General features: G+C 41.0%; 1 protein-coding gene across 3 annotated transcripts in view; it reads right to left on the reverse strand.

Annotated features, from left to right (window-relative positions):
- Positions 1-2,738: 2,738 nt before the first annotated feature.
- Positions 2,739-18,240, reverse strand: part of plppr2b (phospholipid phosphatase related 2b) — a 79,214-nt gene continuing 63,712 nt past the window's right edge. The window contains exons 2-6 of one of the 3 annotated variants that reach the window (XM_070553416.1): positions 14,064-14,184; positions 13,568-13,818; positions 8,334-8,510; positions 6,511-6,641; positions 2,739-4,380 (exon numbers count right to left, since the gene is read on the reverse strand). In XM_070553416.1, coding sequence (XP_070409517.1) covers positions 4,272-4,380; positions 6,511-6,641; positions 8,334-8,510; positions 13,568-13,818; positions 14,064-14,184 — 789 coding nt within the window. In that variant the 3' untranslated portion in view covers positions 2,739-4,271. Of the gene's footprint in view, positions 4,381-6,494; positions 6,642-8,333; positions 8,511-13,567; positions 13,819-14,063; positions 14,185-18,240 lie in introns of all 3 variants that reach the window. The other 2 variants (XM_054751654.2, XM_054751655.2) reach the window with 2 other exon arrangements.

Here is an 18,240-nt window from a genome sequence, read left to right on the forward strand (position 1 = left end):
GTGTGTGTGTGTGTGTGTGTGTGTGTATGTATATATATATATATATATATATATATATATATATATATATATATATATATATGTGTGTGTGTGTATATATATATATATATATATATATATATATATATATATGTCTGTGTGTGTGTGTGTGTGTATAGATATATATATATGTGTGTGTGTGTGTGTGTGTGTGTATATGTATATATATATATATATATATATATATATATATGTGTGTGTGTGTATATATATATATATATATATATATATATATATATATATGTGTGTGTGTGTATATATATATATATATATATATATATATATATATATATATATATATATATATATATATATATATATATATATATATATATATGTGTGTGTGTATAGATATATATATATGTGTGTGTGTGTGTGTGTATATGTATATATATATATATATATGTGTGTGTGTATATATATATATATATATATATATATATATATATATATATATATATATATATATGTGTGTGTATATATATATATATATATATATATATATATATATATATATATATATATATAGACATATATATACACATATTTTTATATATATTTATATTTTCTCTTGAGTGTGTTTCTCCTTTGTAATGAGTCCAGTGAAGCGGGAGGGAGGTGAGGGAGGGATATTTTGTTGTTGTTTAATAGGTATCAAAATTTTAGAACATTTAATGAAAAAAAAACTATGTTAAAATAAAACAGGCTTATTCTGACATGGATGCTGAATCTGATGTTTCAGTGCAGATCCAGGAGTTATATCTTCTGACGTGGCTCAGGTAAGCTCACTGTCCTTGATCATGAGCTGAGAAGAGATGAAGCAAATCCTTCATAATTATTCTAAACATGGCATTTCACGTTCATTTGTCATCTGAAAGAGACTCCATAAAAGCCACTATGAGGCAGTCCCTCCACATTGTAAACATATAACCCAGTAAACCAACATGTTGATTGTGCAAATTATACAAAGTGTTATAAAAATGATTATCTCACATCAGGTACATTTTAGTTTAGTGTATTTTATTGTGAGAAAATTTAAGACGTTGCTCAACATAACATCTGTGATGATCTGTAACAACATGAAGGCGTTTCTGGGTTTGACTAAAGTAAAGAAGCAGTAAAAGTCTGAACCTGTAAGTCTGAATATGTGTGATGTTAATTTAACGTCACAGAATAGGACAAGAATGTGAAAACCTTCTTTTCTTCTGAGCTGTTTGCAACCAAAGCAAATTGTTTACAGGTGAGACTGGAAAAATTGTGCATTTATGTCAGTGATCCAACTTAGACTGAGAGACCATCTAAAGGCTCAGGAACCTTTCCAGGTGTTCTGGGTTCATTAGCTGATCAGAGTGTGACACTTTGAGTCTAGAATATTTAATCTTTTCACAATATTCTGTCTGAGATTCTGATTGTGAGGTTTTCATCAGCTGTGAGCCATAACCATCACAATTATAACAAATCAAGGCTGAAATATCAGGATTTGCATGGAGTGAGTCTGTCTCTTGAACTAGTTTCATTTTTTAGGTTGGATTTCTGACATAAATTAACTTTTGCACCATATTATTTTTTATTGGGCTTCACCTGCAAGCTCTGAGGCAGCTCACTCTACTGCCTGAAGGATAAAAGGTCAGTTATTTCATAGGCTGGAAAGGTGCGAGTTATAAGTGTGTCTTTAGTTATGCCATCATTGGTGTTAATAGACAAAACGTTTTATTTAAAACACATGTAAATTTTATTTATTTAACAATCATGAAAAAAATCCCAAATACAATTTTTGTTTTTGTTTTTGCTGTCTGTTTTTGTATTTGCATGTGATTTTTCATGTAAGATTCGGACAGGACTTCAATTGAATTTGAGCCCATTATCATTAGAGTAGAGAAAATAACACTAAAAAGTCTTAAAAGATTAAAGAAAATAAATTCTCTCTGAGTTAAATTTAATAAACCCAGGAAGTCAAGATCAATCCTGGAGCTAACCGGACTCAGGCGGGCCTTTTCCTCGTCTCTGAGCCAAGCTGACCAGGGTTAGAGTTAGCCTGGAGTCTCCGACTGAGACTGGTTTGGGAACAACATATTCCTTGTCTTAGACCGGGAATGCTGTTGGTCCTACAGGAGGAGCTGCAGTGTTGCTACGAAGATGATGAGCTATTGTGTGTAAACAGTATCAATAACAGCAATGAAAATTAAAAATGTCACACATCAAGACTTCTCAGAGAAATGTGCGGTAAATGTGATTTATTTTGATAAATAAATACAAAACAGAGACCTTTAACATAAAAATAACGTCTGGGCAGAAGAGTTGTTCTTATCCTCCCAAATTAGAAAGAAAAAATACTGTAGGTAATCTCAGAGCTATAATGAGCACCTTCTGCTCAAACAAGCATTTTTAGGACACCTTGGCAGGGATCCTTTAAGGCCTGCAGTTACAAACAAGCACACGTGTGTAATCATAGCAGCTACTCTTGACAATTTACCCTAAAAACCCAAAGAGGTTGCCAAATTAACAGTTGTGCTGCCATCCAATGTGCTCATTGTAAACACACACACACACACACACACACACACACACACACACACACACACACACACACACACACACACACACACACACACACACACACACACACACACACACACACACACCATCAGTACGACATCTTCATGGTTAAACATTCTCTTTAAACCAGCAGAACCTGCAGAATATTTTAGAGCCAACAAGAATCTCTTTATGTTCCTGTCAGACGGCTTCATTCACACAACTTAATCATACTCATAAGTTCGTATATAATGTGTAAATAAACTGAAATCCTGTACAAAACTTTACAAAAATCAGAGGTCTCACTGCTGTTTTACACCAGTCTGTGATTGATTTAATGTAAAATAAAACACCGGAACTGCAGCGTTCAACTGGGAACGCTCGGACCGGACACATTGGGCCATTCCCATCTGTACCGGGTCGGCCCGGGCCGGGTAGTGTAGGTTGTTTACATATCTGGGTGGCCTGGTATTTTTCCGGGCCAACCAAGGCTCATTCTCAGCCCTATTCTCGAGGGGGTCTGCTTCAGGCCGACCAGGGCCAACACACCCACTGCTGACAGCAAATTCACACCTTCCATTAGAGCAAGCCTCTGATTGGTGGGTAGAATCAGCCCACATGGGCTTAAGGCAAGGATGTGTGGAATCAACCGGGCCAGGTTGGGGCCGACTGGGGCTACCCGGCCCGGGCCGACCCGGTACAGATGGGAATGGCCCATTATGGATTCGGACAGCAGCCCAGAGTGTGGAAATACGAAAATCGTCTGGATTTGGTACACGGGTTCAGAGAAATGGGGAAAAACAGAGTATTGTACCTGTCAGCTGATAATAAGCAACCACGTGTTAGTAGGCTGGAAGGGAAATCGTTGACTTTCCCAGATTTTTCACAGCATGAACATCAAACCGACAGACATGAAAACGCACACCTGAACACTGAGTTATACGCTAGGAGAAGGAGTGAGAATCTGGTTCTGTTTGTGTCAGGAACGAGTAAAGCTGATGGCCCCAAACAGCTGAGGCACCAAAAGCAAAGTTCTAGTGTGTATAAATCTCTCTTCTATCACTTCACACAAGTCAGAACGAATAGAAAGGATACAACATTGCTTAGTGAGCATAAGAAGGGTTCGTCTGTGCTATAATTTACAAAAGTGCTTCCCCTCTTCAACGGCATCGCTTTCATCTGAGTACAGAAGAAAAAACCTGTACCATGATACTCCAGTGTACCAGCATTATTACATCAAGGTCTTTTTCTGTGGTTGTTTGTGTCTTTCTGTTGTTTCCACTTGATTGTCCTGAGAATAGCAAAAGTTATTTAGAGGAAAATCCACTTGGGATGCTCAGCTGAGCTGAGTTCCTTATTATTTTATTTTGATTGGAAATATCAAGTCATCACCAGCCAACAGTCTTTAGAGTCTCTGTTGAATCTTTGTAGAAAACCATACAAGGAAACAGGACACAGTATTGCTTTAACAGCTCCGGCTTTAAAGAGTCTTTTACTGGGGTCTTCCACATGTCCTCGGAGGACATAGTGGTTCGCATAGCTGAGGACATGTCTCTGTCCCCCAGTGTCCTGTAGTATGAGCTGAAGTTGTCCTCTGGGACTAGTGAACGCTCACACCTGGGTGGATTTGACTCGTCGCAGGGGCTGGCGCTTTCCAGGGTGGGCGGGGCAAGGGGCGGGGCGTTCAGTGGGCAGGTCTAGACTGAGCTGGTGAGACAATGCTTTGAGGGGAGGAGCACATCGGGCAGGGCGGGGGGCGGGGTTGGCTGATGGTCATGTGATCTCAGAATACGGTAGCCCTGGAGCCTGACGAGAGGAGAGAAGAAAGAAGAGAGCGTAAAACTTAATAAATCAGGAAAGACCTTGTTCTTCATCAGGGAACGGAGATCAGAGTTTTAACTATGGTTTGGTTATTGGGTTAAATCTTGGAAGTAATATTTATTTCATGATCTTGCACAGTCACGTAACACAGGGATGCTCTGATCCAATCACATGATCAGAAATCAAGCCTGATCACGTGATTTTCAAATGATCAGAACTGTGTGGAAAATATCCGATTTCACCCTATGACAAAACAAACGTGACTTTTTACATTCATCCTGAGGTAGAGATTTCCAAATGTAATAATTAAGGCTTAGTTTTAATTTAAACAAGTTCCTCTACATCAAGATGCTTTGTTTCGTCAATTACAACAACAGCAAAGCATCATACAATTTTCCATAGCCACGTGGTTTCACGTTAGCTTGCATAGCTAACGTGTCGCCTTAGGAGATAGAAAACATCTGCAGTTTGGTGTGGATTTGGGTTTGGAGGAGGTGACTGCATGAAGACGTGGAGGAGAATGAGGGACAAAGTCTCTGGGTGTTTCTCAGTGCCAAAGAACCTCATCTTGACGTCTTGGTCCCGCCCCGGTTGCCTAGGAGATACCTCATCAGGAGCCGCCAAGACATGTTCCAATGTTCATGTCCTACCGAGGCGTGTTCTCCGTTTGTTAGCCGTTTAGCTAGCTGAGTGAGGATACATGAGAGGTGTCTTTTAGCCTAGGCTTGGTCAAAAATGTCCCAGAATAGACCACAGTATTTTCTAAATGACGGCAGATCAGAAGCCGGCAGCTGCTCCGGGGCAAATTTCATGTTTAAAAGTAAGTCAGCTAATTTAAAATGTGTTTTTTAGATCCAAAGAAGTTATCTATGGCTGGTTAGTTGCTTAGTAGTTGCAGCTTCGGCGGTGGCTAGCGGGTAGTAACTCACTTATATATTTAATTTAACAAATATGTACAAAGTTTAAAAAGTAAAAGCCTCATTATACATTTATATTGAAACTAACCCCGGCTTTCCACAGGAGCCGTCAGCAGCACGTCTTGCTCGCGTAAGCTGCTGCTTGGCCCTTCCCACGAGATGCGAAGCAGCAGGGGAGCAGCTGTCACCGACAGAGCACGAAGTCACACGAGTGACTTCGTCAGTAAACACAACAACAAGCAGGAGAAAACTACAACATGGCTCCAAAAGGTTTGTGTTTTATGTTCTGTACGTTTTATAATCGCCAATACGGACCTGAAAAACAAAGGAGACCGCTAGCTAGGTGATAACTTCTCACGGGGACGCACAGTTAGTAACCTTTTTTAAAAGTAAAGCAACCGGAAGGCAGTACGTTTCTTTATTCTGAAAATCTCGGGAGCTTCTCTCCATTTCCGTGTCCGATTTCCTGTCTTTCCTTCCCCAAAAATGTCGAACTTGACCCGTTTCAGAGGCGTCGCTCGTAGAAAATAGAACCGGCGCGTAAAGGCCGCGACATGCTGCTGCTGAGACGCGGCCGACTCGCGCTGCTGACGGCTCCAGTGGAAAAGGTTCTGTTGACCACAGCGGGTCCTATCAGCAGCTATGACGTGCTGCTGCAGTAACGTGCTGCTGACGGCTCCTGTGGAAAGCCGGGGTAATACGCATAAAATATACGTGACGTTACGTGACCGCCGTGGAAGCCGTGGTCATGTGATGCAAGTCTGTTTCATTTCACTATTTTCTTCGCCCAAAGAAAGACCGTGTCCTCGACAGCAAGGCGCCTGGCCTTGCAAGACATCGCCTCGCAAGGCCAGGCACCTTGACATTGAGAAACACTCTCTGAAATACATAAAAGCACTAGAGTCATGACTGCAAGGATGGCAGAATTCCCCAGAAAAGCGCTACGCCCTCTTTTATCCTGGTGGAGAATTGCTTCACAACACTGACACATCAACGGAGAAGTAACGTGAGCGCAAACTCGCTGACGGAGAAGATAACTTAAAAAATTCAAGGAGACTGAAGAATCAGGGGTTTTGTTCAGATACAAGTAAGGACAAGAGAATGATAAAAGACAGCACCGCAGTCATTTCCCATGCCATACCGACAATAACACCCACACATTTCTGTTGCCCGCCCCCTTACCTGGATGCCACTTAACTTTTCGAGTGGACTCTCCACACGTGGCAGGCTGAGGAGAGGTATCCCGATGGGGGGCTCTGGGCGTTGCGGAGGTGGGGGAGTTGGTACCGCTAGCTTAGTCGCCTTGAAATTGTTGATCACACATGACACCTGTTGGAGAGCAAGCAAAGAGGATTAAAGAAATCACTACAGAGCTTTTCCAGGGCTGAGATTTGAGTGTGTCCTCTGTCACACGCCTCCTGCATGCCTTGATCATCCAGCACATCCCACGGAAACGTTCTGTTCACCTGGCTTCCTGATCCTATACATGTCACATAAGATGTTTTAAAAAATCGATTGTAACCCAACAAATTGATTTTATTAAAGTATTACAGTAAAACCTGCAGTAATACTACAGACTCAACAAAAAACTCACATCCATCAGGTTGAGACTTGTGGAACAAATATTCTTTCTATGTCAGAGTACGTTTCCACCTCCACTCCACCTGTGATGCGCACATTTAAAACTGAAATTGTTGTGCATGGTACTCATTTGTTCTGCTAAACTGGGTCGATTTTAATAATGCAGTCAGTTATGAAAACGGTTGACATGTATTTGTTTTACGGTAACATTTCTTAAGGCTTAAAACTGATTCTGACCATTTTTTACTTCTGTCTTTGCAACTGGGTCAGGGGTAGGGTTAGGGTCCTTTCTGACATTCAAGTTTTTGCAGAGCTCTACTAGAGAAAATTGCAAGCCATGTTTTTTAACTCCTATAAATATAGGTGTAATAAGTAGTACATGTGATTTATGTAAACTCTAAACCTGAGATTCAGCAGTTTAGAGAGGAAACGCCTATAAATATCATGGACGTAATTTTTACTTTAGAAGTGGGGGCGACACGGGGGGGGGGGGGGGTATCTTTACAGTATGCTCTAATGGGAAACAGGCTTCAACACAAACAGTTGTTTTCCGCTTGGTCCTAGAGCTCAATCGGTGTCAATTTAATATAGCGTAATATTGTTTTTGGATGGATAAAAAGTGCAGGGGTCAAAACTTGACTTTGGAAAAAGTGTGGGGGGGGGGGGGGGGGGGGGGGGGGGGATATGCACCCCCCCCCCCCCCAAAAAAAAAAATTGCGTCCATGATAAATACACTAACATTACCTTAGGTGCAACAATAACTGGGTGATCACTTGTAAGGTGCAAACCTGATGCGGCACAGCTTGAAATTACTTGACAATGTCATATTTTATTTCATGTTTTTGTTAGCAACTAACTAAATGTATGTATGTCAACATATGTGTTGAATTGTATTTTTACTTGGAGAACATTGTCAGGCCACATTTAACATTTTTCCGTGCTTTTTAACTGATTTGTAAATTATCTGGTAAAACCAAATATTTTCATGAATCTCTCACAATGTAATTTTTGGTTGCACATCTAACACCGTCTAGCTTTTCGAGACAACCCAATTCAAGATGGCCGCCACAGCCAACCAGCCCAAATCAAACACAAAAATGATAAAAATTCATCTAGTCAGCTTCTCAGAAATTAAGCTAGAATGTGTCGAGCCACCTCCATTGCAAAAATAATGGGGAAGCACAAGCTGATCATGTGATCATCATTTCCGGATTTGTGGCATGAAAGGTGACGTGCAATGAGCAGTCATTTAGGAATTTATTGACATTTGCACTGACAGTTATATGGTCAGTCCACCTTTCTTCCCCAGACGCCCTCAGACAGCAGCCTACTAGTGTGATTTTACACACCTCCTTCTGTGCAAACCTCTAGAATTTAGCTGCATCTGCAGATTCAAGATGGAACCTTAAGCACTGTCCCAGTTACCCTCAGTCCTCTCACCAGGAACGCAGCGATGGCCCCTCCTGTGACAAATCCAGCCAGGATGTCGTTCCAGTGATTCCTGTGTTCAGTCACCCGCACGACCCCGACCAGCACAGCTAGAGACAGCAGCACGAAGCATAGGGTGGGCTTCATCAGCCGGGTCCCTTTGGTCCGGAACACCAAGGTCACGTACATCTGGAAGACAGAACAAAATCGGAAGAGAAAATTCTAATAAAAAGCTAAAATCTGATAGGAGGGGTTGGTGGGTCTAGTCAGCCTAGACGATGCAAACTAGATATACCAGTTTAACAAGAGAGCCACTTAATCAAGTCACAAAAGGACACAACGTACAACAAATTTGCTGCACACTATTGCAACTCCAAAGAATTGGTTCAATGCTTTTTAAAATGGCTGGAACAAAAAACACTAGACAACTAAAACACGTAGAATTCAGCAGATCATAAGTGACTGGTGGGTATTTTATATTTATTTTAATTTAAATGTTTCTGCACACATTTGCAATGATAAATCTTAAGGTATTGATAGTTGGCTGTAAAACTAATACATGCATTAGGTACTTAGGGTTCCATAGAGGCCATATCATGGGACCTTTGGCCTTTGACCTTTGGCCAGTTGGATCTGAGTTAGGACCTGTGGACACGATGATGGAACCATCAGGCCCTTCTCCTCCACAAAGAGCAAATTTATTTATTTTTCTCCTGTGTCCTGTCTGGTTGTGAAGCAAACAGAATTAATGTGTGAATGCTGGTGACAAGCCTTACAGATTTACTCTCAGGTGGAACATCAAAGCTTCTGCTTTTAATGTCACGCCTGATACTTAAAACTTTATTGTTATTGTTTTTTGAATGCTTTATAACTTCAGCCAGACAGCAAGCGTTTGCTTCTAGACCTGCAGAAAGAGAAAAACAAACCAAAAATATAAATAAAAGAAGGAGACACACAACAATACAACTAGAACAAACTATCACTGCATCAACCTGATGGGGAAATATAAAATCAACATTGTTTTACTGAACAATCACACGATAATAAATCACTGTGCATTTAGTGCCAGCCACAGCCTTAAGACATGTGTTGAAAATGCCCAAGTCCATACTTATGAGAGCACCATGTGAGCATCTGTGTGTGTACACGCACTTGTATATGTAAGGTTTCTCTATAGGAGCATCCAACAGAGAGCGTGAGGGGCCACAGATCTGTCCCCCAAAAATGTGTAGGAGATGGAGGGAGCTCCAAGTCCCAGAGATCCAGGAGCTGCCCCGGAGCACAGGGACCCCAGGGAGACTGTAACCAGAAAAGCCCCAGCCCCTTCTCGAGAGGCACAGAGGATTGCCCCGGTGGGCCACAACCAGCAGCCGGTGTCGGTACAAGATCTACTCGGGTGCAAATTCGGCTCGGGGTCCTTCGACTGCCGATGACGTCAAAGTACGGCAAACCCACTCGGACAAAATATACTACACATCTATACTGTTGGAAAGAATTTAGCAGTTTCGTTATTAAAATAATGTTTCTTAAGACGTAAGTTTGTGTTTATAATGGTATTTGTAAAATAAAACACTATATTTTATTCATAATGTTGAACTCCTCTTTGAGCACATCCCTTGAAGGATCATAGGTATTAGCAACACCTGTGAAATTGTATTTGCAGGAAAAAAGTGTGTCCCGTTTATTGAAGTATTTTGTGTTTAGAGTTTTTGACGTCTTGTCCATGCGTAGTCCAGTTACGCTCATAGCTGCTAGCCAAAACTCTGGAGTTAAAAGTTTTCTGGCTTTACTACCTATACTTATTTGATTGATGGTAGTTTTACTTTCTATTAGACTCCAAATGTAATCATTTGGCAAGTTTCTAATTCATAATTTGTAAGAATGTAATCGGTGATATTAGCATTAGCATTCCTATGGGGTTTTCCACGTATATTAGCATTGCGCTAACCACTCGCTGCCAAATTGCAGCCTTTGCGATTAGAAAATCTCCTTTTGTCACATCGCAATTTAATTGCACATGCAGTTAGTCGTTCAGCCCTAATATACATGCAGCTCTATGCTAAAAGTGTATTTTCAAAGAGGTAATGATGGATTTCTTTGTAAAAGTTGTCCATCTTTCCAACAGAAAGATTTGCCTGGACCAACGTAACGTGATAACAACATAACCTGATTACGTAATTCCGTAAGGTTCATGTTCAGCCAATCAACTACTTAAACATCATCGGCAGTCGACGGACCCCGAGCCAATTTTGCACCCGAGCAGATCTTGTACCCACACCGGCAGAGTACCTCGAGATATCAGCGGCAAGCCCACAGGCCCGCCTGCAGCCTCCCACCCCCTAGCGGCCAAGCCCGGAACCCAGCGACCCGGGACCCAGGGGCGACCAGCCCCACTGGGGACCCAACAGAGCCCAGGGACTCAGACCCCACCAGGCACCCACCGGGATTAATCAGGCAGACGCCAAAAACCTTAAACCCCCTGACCAGGGAGCCGTGAACACTCAGGCAGACCAAGGCACCCCACTCCACACCAAATGTGGCAGGGGGAGGGTAGGCGAAGATGTGTAGCAGCACAAGAGGTCTGAGGAGAGGGGGGGAGTCCAAGACCCCACCTGACATATAAAACATCACACAGACACAGTCACACACTCCCTCCCTCATGCTCACACATGCACACACAACCTAAGACTTACAAAAACGAACGCTAGACACCCACTCATGCTCCACAGACACACCCTATTCACTCTGGTCCCGGTACTGCTGCACAAGGAGTACAACCATCACCGGTTCCCAGAGTTCACCCCTTTCTGCTGGGGGTGATGAGCAGGCACCCCCTCCCAACGCTGAGCAAAGCATCCCACCATCCCAGACCCAAACATGACAGCCAGCTCCCCCTCCTGGACCTATTCTAAAATCTAAAACCTGCCTCCTTTGGAGGTAGACCACTAGTGACCACTTTCACTGACTTGTGAGTATAGAGCGGTTGATTTCATCACTGCAGTTGAGATTGTTTCAGTCTGATCATCATTCAACAGATGCTTGCTTTAAAAACCTCCACCAGCAGAGTGAGTATTCTGACAAATTACTTCTGTGTTGGGGACAAAATACCATAGTAAAACCATGCCTCTTGTCCACAAAACACACATAATGGCCAGCACAAAATATGTGTTATGGGCAACTAAACTTTTGTAATAGGTGTGGTGGATTAGTGGATAAAGCACCCACTTTGCATCTATTTGCTATGGTCTCACACTGGTTTGATTTCCGGTCTCAGCTGTAATTTATTTTCTTCTTTGTTAGCTACACTTACCAGTGCTATGTTTTCAACCCTTTGTTACTAAAATGTTTTAAATATAAGAACAAGTTATTTTTTTTTACTTTCTTTGTTTATTTAGCCAGCAGAAGCCCATACGAGATGAGCAGAGTAGATCATTGGGACTTCTGCGTCCCATCCAGAGCATTGCAACTTAAATGCTGCTTAAAAAGGAGCAAATTCAAAAATATTTAAAGACATAAAATATTTAGAAGAAAATAATCAATAAAACTAAAATATAAGTAATTAATTACTGCAGAAACGGGGAATAGAACTGGCGAAATATGAGTAATCAGCAGTAAGAAATGAGTAGTGAGTGAGTAATGATTATTGAGTAAGTAGTGATTATTGAGCAGTGGGTAATGCAAAATGAGTAAAATGAGTAAAATGATTAATAAGTATTTATTAGTAAGTAATGAGCAATGAGTACTGATTAATATATAATGAGTAGTGAGTGAGTAATGATTATTGAGTAAGTAGTGAGTATTGAGCAGTGGGTAATGCAAAATGAGTAAAACGAGTAAATTGATTAATAAGTATTTATTAGTAAGTAATGAGCAATGGGTACTGATTAATGAGTAGTGAGTGACAAGTAATGAGTGAGTAGTGCATATTGATTAATTAGTAGTAAATAATGTTTAATTATTTGTACGTAATGAGTACTGAGTAAAGATTAGTGTAAATAAATAATGACTAGTGTATAATTTGTATTGAGTGGTCAGTAATGAATATTGAGTAATAAGTCATGAGTATTCATTAATAGTAGTGAGTATTGAGTGAGTAGTGAGTGAGGAGTAATGAGTAGTGAGTAATGTGTAGTTATAAGTAAGTAATGAGTACCAAGTAATGATTAGAAAGTAGTGTATAATGAGTATTGAGTAGTACGTAATCAGTAAGTAACAAGGTTTGAGTAGTGGATAACAAGTAATAAGTAATGAATAGTGAGTTTTGATTAACAAGCTGTGATTACTGAGTGGTGAGTTACGAGTTGTGAATAAAGAGGACTGAGTAATGATTAGAGAGTGTTGTATAGTGAGTGGTGAGTAGTGAGCAGTACGTAACTAGTGAGTCACAAGGTTTGAGTAGTGAGTAACAAGTAATAAGTAATGGGTAGTGAGTAGTGATTAATGAGTATTGACTAATAATTAGACAGTGGTGTATAATGAGTAGTGAGCAGTACGTAATCAGTGAGTAACAAGGTTTGAGTAGTGAGTAACAAGTAATAAGTAATGGTAGTGAGTAGTGATTAATGAGTATTGACTAATGATTAGCAAAAAGTGTATAATGAGTAGTGAGTACTAAGTAACTTGTGAGTAATAAGTAATGAGTATCAAGTAGTGAGTAATGAGGAATTCCTTATGAGTAGTGATTAATGAGTGGCGAATAACGAGTAGTGAAAAATGAGTACTGAGTAATGATTAGAGAGTAGTGTATAATGAGTAGTAAGTAGTACGTAATCATGGAGTGACAAAGTTTGAGTAGTGAGTAACAAGTAATGCATAATGAGTAGTGAGTAGTGATTAAGGAGTTGTGATTATTGAGTATTGAGCAATAACGAGAGTAGTGAGTAGTAGTAATTAGTAACAAGATTTGAGTAGTGAGTAACAAGTAATAAGTAATGAGTAGTGAGTTGTGAATAATGAGTAGTGAGTATTCAGTGAGAAGTGAATTGTGTGACATTCTGATGTTTTTCTACAGACTTTTACAATAATTTGGTTGGTACGTTTTAGTTCAATTCAGGACACTTTCCAATAAGATGTATGTACTAAAATGTGCTGCACTATGATGGGCAAAGTGTTTGTTGTTGTTCTGCTTTTGGAAGATATTGCCAAGAAATTACTGTTTAACCCAGACCACCAACATAAATTATATATTTTTGTATGTTCTCCTTTCTGTCCCCCTTCAACAAAAGCCCTGAAAACAGAGTTCCTACCACTGTGTAGATGGCTGAATAGAAGCTGAGCGCTGCATCTTTGGAGGGGAAGGATTTGCGGGCGGACATGACCAGGTATGGGTTTCCCGTGCAGGCTCGATGCTCCGTGACGTACTGAAGCGGAGACTGGCAGCCCAGAGCTGTGTAATTCGGCTTACAGGCAGACAGGAAGTGAGGCGTCTGGTTTCCTGTTACCACTTGGCCAGCATTGGCAAAGATGGTGGTGGTGAAAAGACCAAAGGAGTAGACACCTGGATGTAAAAAAAACAAGTGAAAAAATAAAGGAAACAAATTATTGGAAGACAAAAATGATTTGTTGTGTTTGTTTGTGTAGATGTCACAGGTCAGACAGAGACAGCCTTTGTTTAAGATCCCTGACTTTGGCTTATAGATGCTGAAAGCATCAAAAGAGTACGACGCAAAAGCAAGAGCAGGGTAAATTGGTCCTCATGACACTGACACTCAAAGATGGCATCTACTCAGGACTGTGACTGACCCAGAAACCGCACGATCCTGCGAAGGAGAGGGTTGAAATAACAGCAGTCAGCGGTCACTATGGTCTTCTCCTGAGCTCCCTCCGTCTTCACAAAGAAGCTTGTCACTTCCCCGATGAGAATCTAACACACACACACACACACACACACACACACACACACACACACACACACACACACACACACACACACACGCATTAATCATACAGGAAGCTTTAATACAGCATAGTTAAGAGCTGATCGGCGCCGATGAATATTCTGCCAGTTGAATGCGGCGCACAGCAAAATTATTCATGAGTGTTCCTCCCTCGGTCGTGCAGTGATTAAAATGTCCTCATCACTTGGCTGGATTCATGCTGCTTTCTGAAAGCTCAACATAAACACGTCCAAGTCACCTTAATCAGAGGGGCTGCGTTGACCCGAGTCTCACAGGCTTGTTTTCATTTCTGTTTTTCTTCTTAGACACGCTTTTCTTCACAAAGCAGCAGTTTGATCGCACCAAACCTCTGAAATGAACGTGACTTGCAACATAGAATAAAATATTGCTTCTAGTATTTTTATAAAGTACCACGACTGTTTGTATTTCCATCATTGCATGCGCATAGTACCAACATACATTTTAATGGCTACACTCTGAGCAGCCTTTTACCATAGCCCTCAGCATCCCGGCTGCTGTTTAAAAAGCAGATTGCACATTTTAAAGTCAAATCAGCAGGACCCTGATTTCTTTTGACATCGGGTGTAAACCGACTAAACACCAGCCTTCACATTCCTGGACACTATAAAAGGCTGCTCAAGAAATGTGTCTCATCCAGGGACGTGTGCTGACGGAAGCCCAGATGGATGTAGGTTACATGTTCATGTAAAATGCACGGCTCCGGGGTGAGGATGGTAGGATGATGCTTTTGCGCCAGAGCTCCCTGCCCTCTGTGTGTCAGGTGAAGACTGCTCTGACGGTAGTTTTGTGAAATCCAAAAACACCAAAGAAAGATTGATTGCGCCTTGTGGAATGGTGTGGAGTCAGCATCCGTTACATCTTTGGTTTTCATGAGGTCCAGAAACATGGACTATGTGTGGAATTTTTCCAGTGGCATTAAACATATAACCATATGTCAGCAGTCCTGGGACCTTGTAATAAAGGAAATGTTACTGTTAGCCAACCCGTTTTATGAAGTGTTGTGACTTTTATACAGAATCATAATTAAATTCATCTCTTCTGTTTGTGTTTGAGAGAATAGAGTTGTTTCACTGTCAAAAGTAAAAAAAAAAAATATATAAACATGTTTTTCTATATTTGTCATGGTCTGCGTCTGCCCCTTCCTTCATGTGCCTCCTGGTGTTCTCCATCCCTCTCTAGATTCCCTTTTGTGTCTCTTAGCGCCCTCATGTGTCCTTTGTCTGCGTCTCAGTTAGGTGTCTTATGTTGTAGGCTTTAAAGTCAATCCCTCCCAGGTCCTGTGTCATTCATTCATCCCCAGCCCTCCGGGTCTTCCTGCACGTTCTGTAGCTCCAGCCTCTTGGTCCTCATTTCATGGTATGTGTGTTTGAGTTTGTGTGAGTCCTTCCCTCAGTCTTAGGTTTAGTTTTAGGTTTAAGGTTATCTGCCCTCCATTGGTTGTTTCCCCCATTTAGAGAATTTGTGTCACCTGCCTTCCCTCCAGCCCTCGCTCCACACACCTGCTTCCTGTTTCCTTAATTGTTCTCCCTGTGTATTTAAGCCCTGTCTTGTCTCTGTTTGGTGTCGGTCCATTGTTTGTAATTCTGTCAGTCTCGTCTTGGATTATTGGGGTTTTTGGTCTTCTCGTGTTCTCTAGAGTTTTGGTTTTCCAGATCGGTATCAGGATTTTGGATTTTGGCTCCCAGCCTTTGGACTTATTTTTGTTCTCCTTAGAATAAAGGATTTTTTCTTATTCACCATCTCTGTCATCCTGGGTACTGCATTTTGGGTCCTAACAATCTCCTCCTTGCTCTCACCGTGACAATATTACTAATAATGTTTGCCTATAAAAAAATAAAGTAAAACATGAATGAACCGGGAGATAAAGAGCCAAACATGCTGTCACATTATTCCAGAAATGCTTCCGTCATGAAATGATGATTTAATAATGCGACTGCCAAAGCCTTCACCCTGGTCTGCCACTCATCAGGTTCCTCCTGCAAATGTTGAATCAGCACCTCCAAATCGAAGAGCATGGTTCTTCACCAGAACAGCGGGATCAACTGGCGGATCGGTTCAGTGACTGCATCACTAATGACCTGTTGTGGTGAAGAAGGAGCTAAGCCAGAAAGCATAGCTCTCACTCTACTGGGCGATCCTCATCCCAATCCTCATCTGCCATGAGCTGTGGGTAAAGACGGAAAGGATATAACTTCCTCCATCGGGAGTCCAAGAACAGGAACAGACCCAGGACAAAACCTTGAGGAACTCCAGAAAGTAGTGATACCACACAGATGTGATTAGTTACTAGTTACATTTACTCAGTTACATTTACTTGTGCATCTTTCCTAAACAATTTTACTTGACAAAGTACTTTGACTGCATTGAACTTTTACAATATTTTACCATAACCCAGTGATTCACTTTACACAGGCATGTAGTTCGGTGACTCACAGACGGTTTTATTCCTGAACTTTAATTAACTGATCTTCTTCTATGGATGTGAGACAGCTGGAGCAACTGTGAGTTCAAAGTCAGACTAAAAGAGATGTTTTTGTAGGAAGTTGCTGCTTTGTTCTAACTTGTATTTGTTCATTACATTCACGTGTTCATGTTAAATCTTGTTTTTGTATGTTAAATTATGTAGTCAGTGTCAGTACAAGCACACAAATCTTAAGCCAACAAAATCACGCATCACACATAATCTGAAAATAACCCGTGAGCTTATTTTTAGTTATTTTCATCCCAGACAGAGGGTAATGACATTCTGAAGCAGCTTAAGGGGAAACATGTGCCACATGTAATCCAGCTGTTTCACATCTGGCTCCCACCAGCTCTGCCAAAGTGCTGTCAGCAAGGCACTAGACCATGAGGAACTTTGAGGATGATTGTTCACGGCTGAGCCCACACAAAAATCTCTGAAGAAACCAAAAACGGGAAATTTGAACACACGTAACTAAGAATTATATTAAAGCTGGACTAAAAACAGCCAGACGTGTCTGATCTCAGATCAGCGTGCTGATCTGCTGTTTCCTGTCTCTCTTCTGTGAATCTCTGGTTGATTAACCAGATTCCCAATCAAGACTCAGCCTGAAGATTCATCATTCCAATTGTCCTGTGATTTGTAGCTTGTGCGGTAATTTATAATTTATTCCTGGTTTATAATATATGCTGCTTTCACATGTTGGTGCAATTTCTTTTCTGCCTTTAGGCTCCAATTTTAGGAGAAAATAAATATGGTTCAGCTGCTTTATAGATTCGATTGTAAAAGTAAACTCAGTAGATTCTGTTGGACTACTCACATGGATAAGATAGTTTTATCTGATTGTCATTAAAACAGTATAGTCATCCTATTTGAGAGAAATCGGTTACCGTTTAACATCATTTCACAGAACTGACTTTATTGTGTTATTTAAAGTTCTGGTTCGTTCATAACAAGTAAATACTTCATCTCAGTTCAGGAAGAATTAGGTGATGCTTCTGTCGATGTCGGAGTGATTCTGCCCCTAGTCTACCCCTTCATATAAGATCTACAAGAACCTTCAATGCACAGGCATGCGACTCAAGCAGAGCTTTATGTTTTTATTGTATTTTATAGAATGTTTACTGTTTTCAGTGTTTTATATTCATTGTCACAGGTGTGATGTTTTGTGTTGTTCTGCTGTTCAGCACTCTCTAGTGCAGTCTTGATTTTAAAGAGCAAGTTGCTGATCAGCAGGTAGGGATGGGTACCAAATTCGGTACTTTTTAAGGTACCGACCGAATTCCACAGTACCGACCGAACACCGATTCACTTCATTTGAAACGGTGCCTCGTTTCGGTACCCGTCCTTCATAACGAGAACTTGCCTAGACAGCTGCGCACGCGCAAGAGCGTTATGTCATCGGTCGCTGCGAGCCAGTTGTAAACAGAGCAGCTCTGGTAGGTAAATAAAAAGTTTAAGATAACGTTAGCTTGATTTGTTAGCTTCCGTTTCGCTAATGGTGCATTCGCTTTCTCCTCAGATCTCCGAATTCCCGACT

Source organism: Nothobranchius furzeri, chromosome 7, assembly GCF_043380555.1.
Source record: "Nothobranchius furzeri strain GRZ-AD chromosome 7, NfurGRZ-RIMD1, whole genome shotgun sequence".
NCBI classification, from domain to species: domain Eukaryota; kingdom Metazoa; phylum Chordata; class Actinopteri; order Cyprinodontiformes; family Nothobranchiidae; genus Nothobranchius; species Nothobranchius furzeri.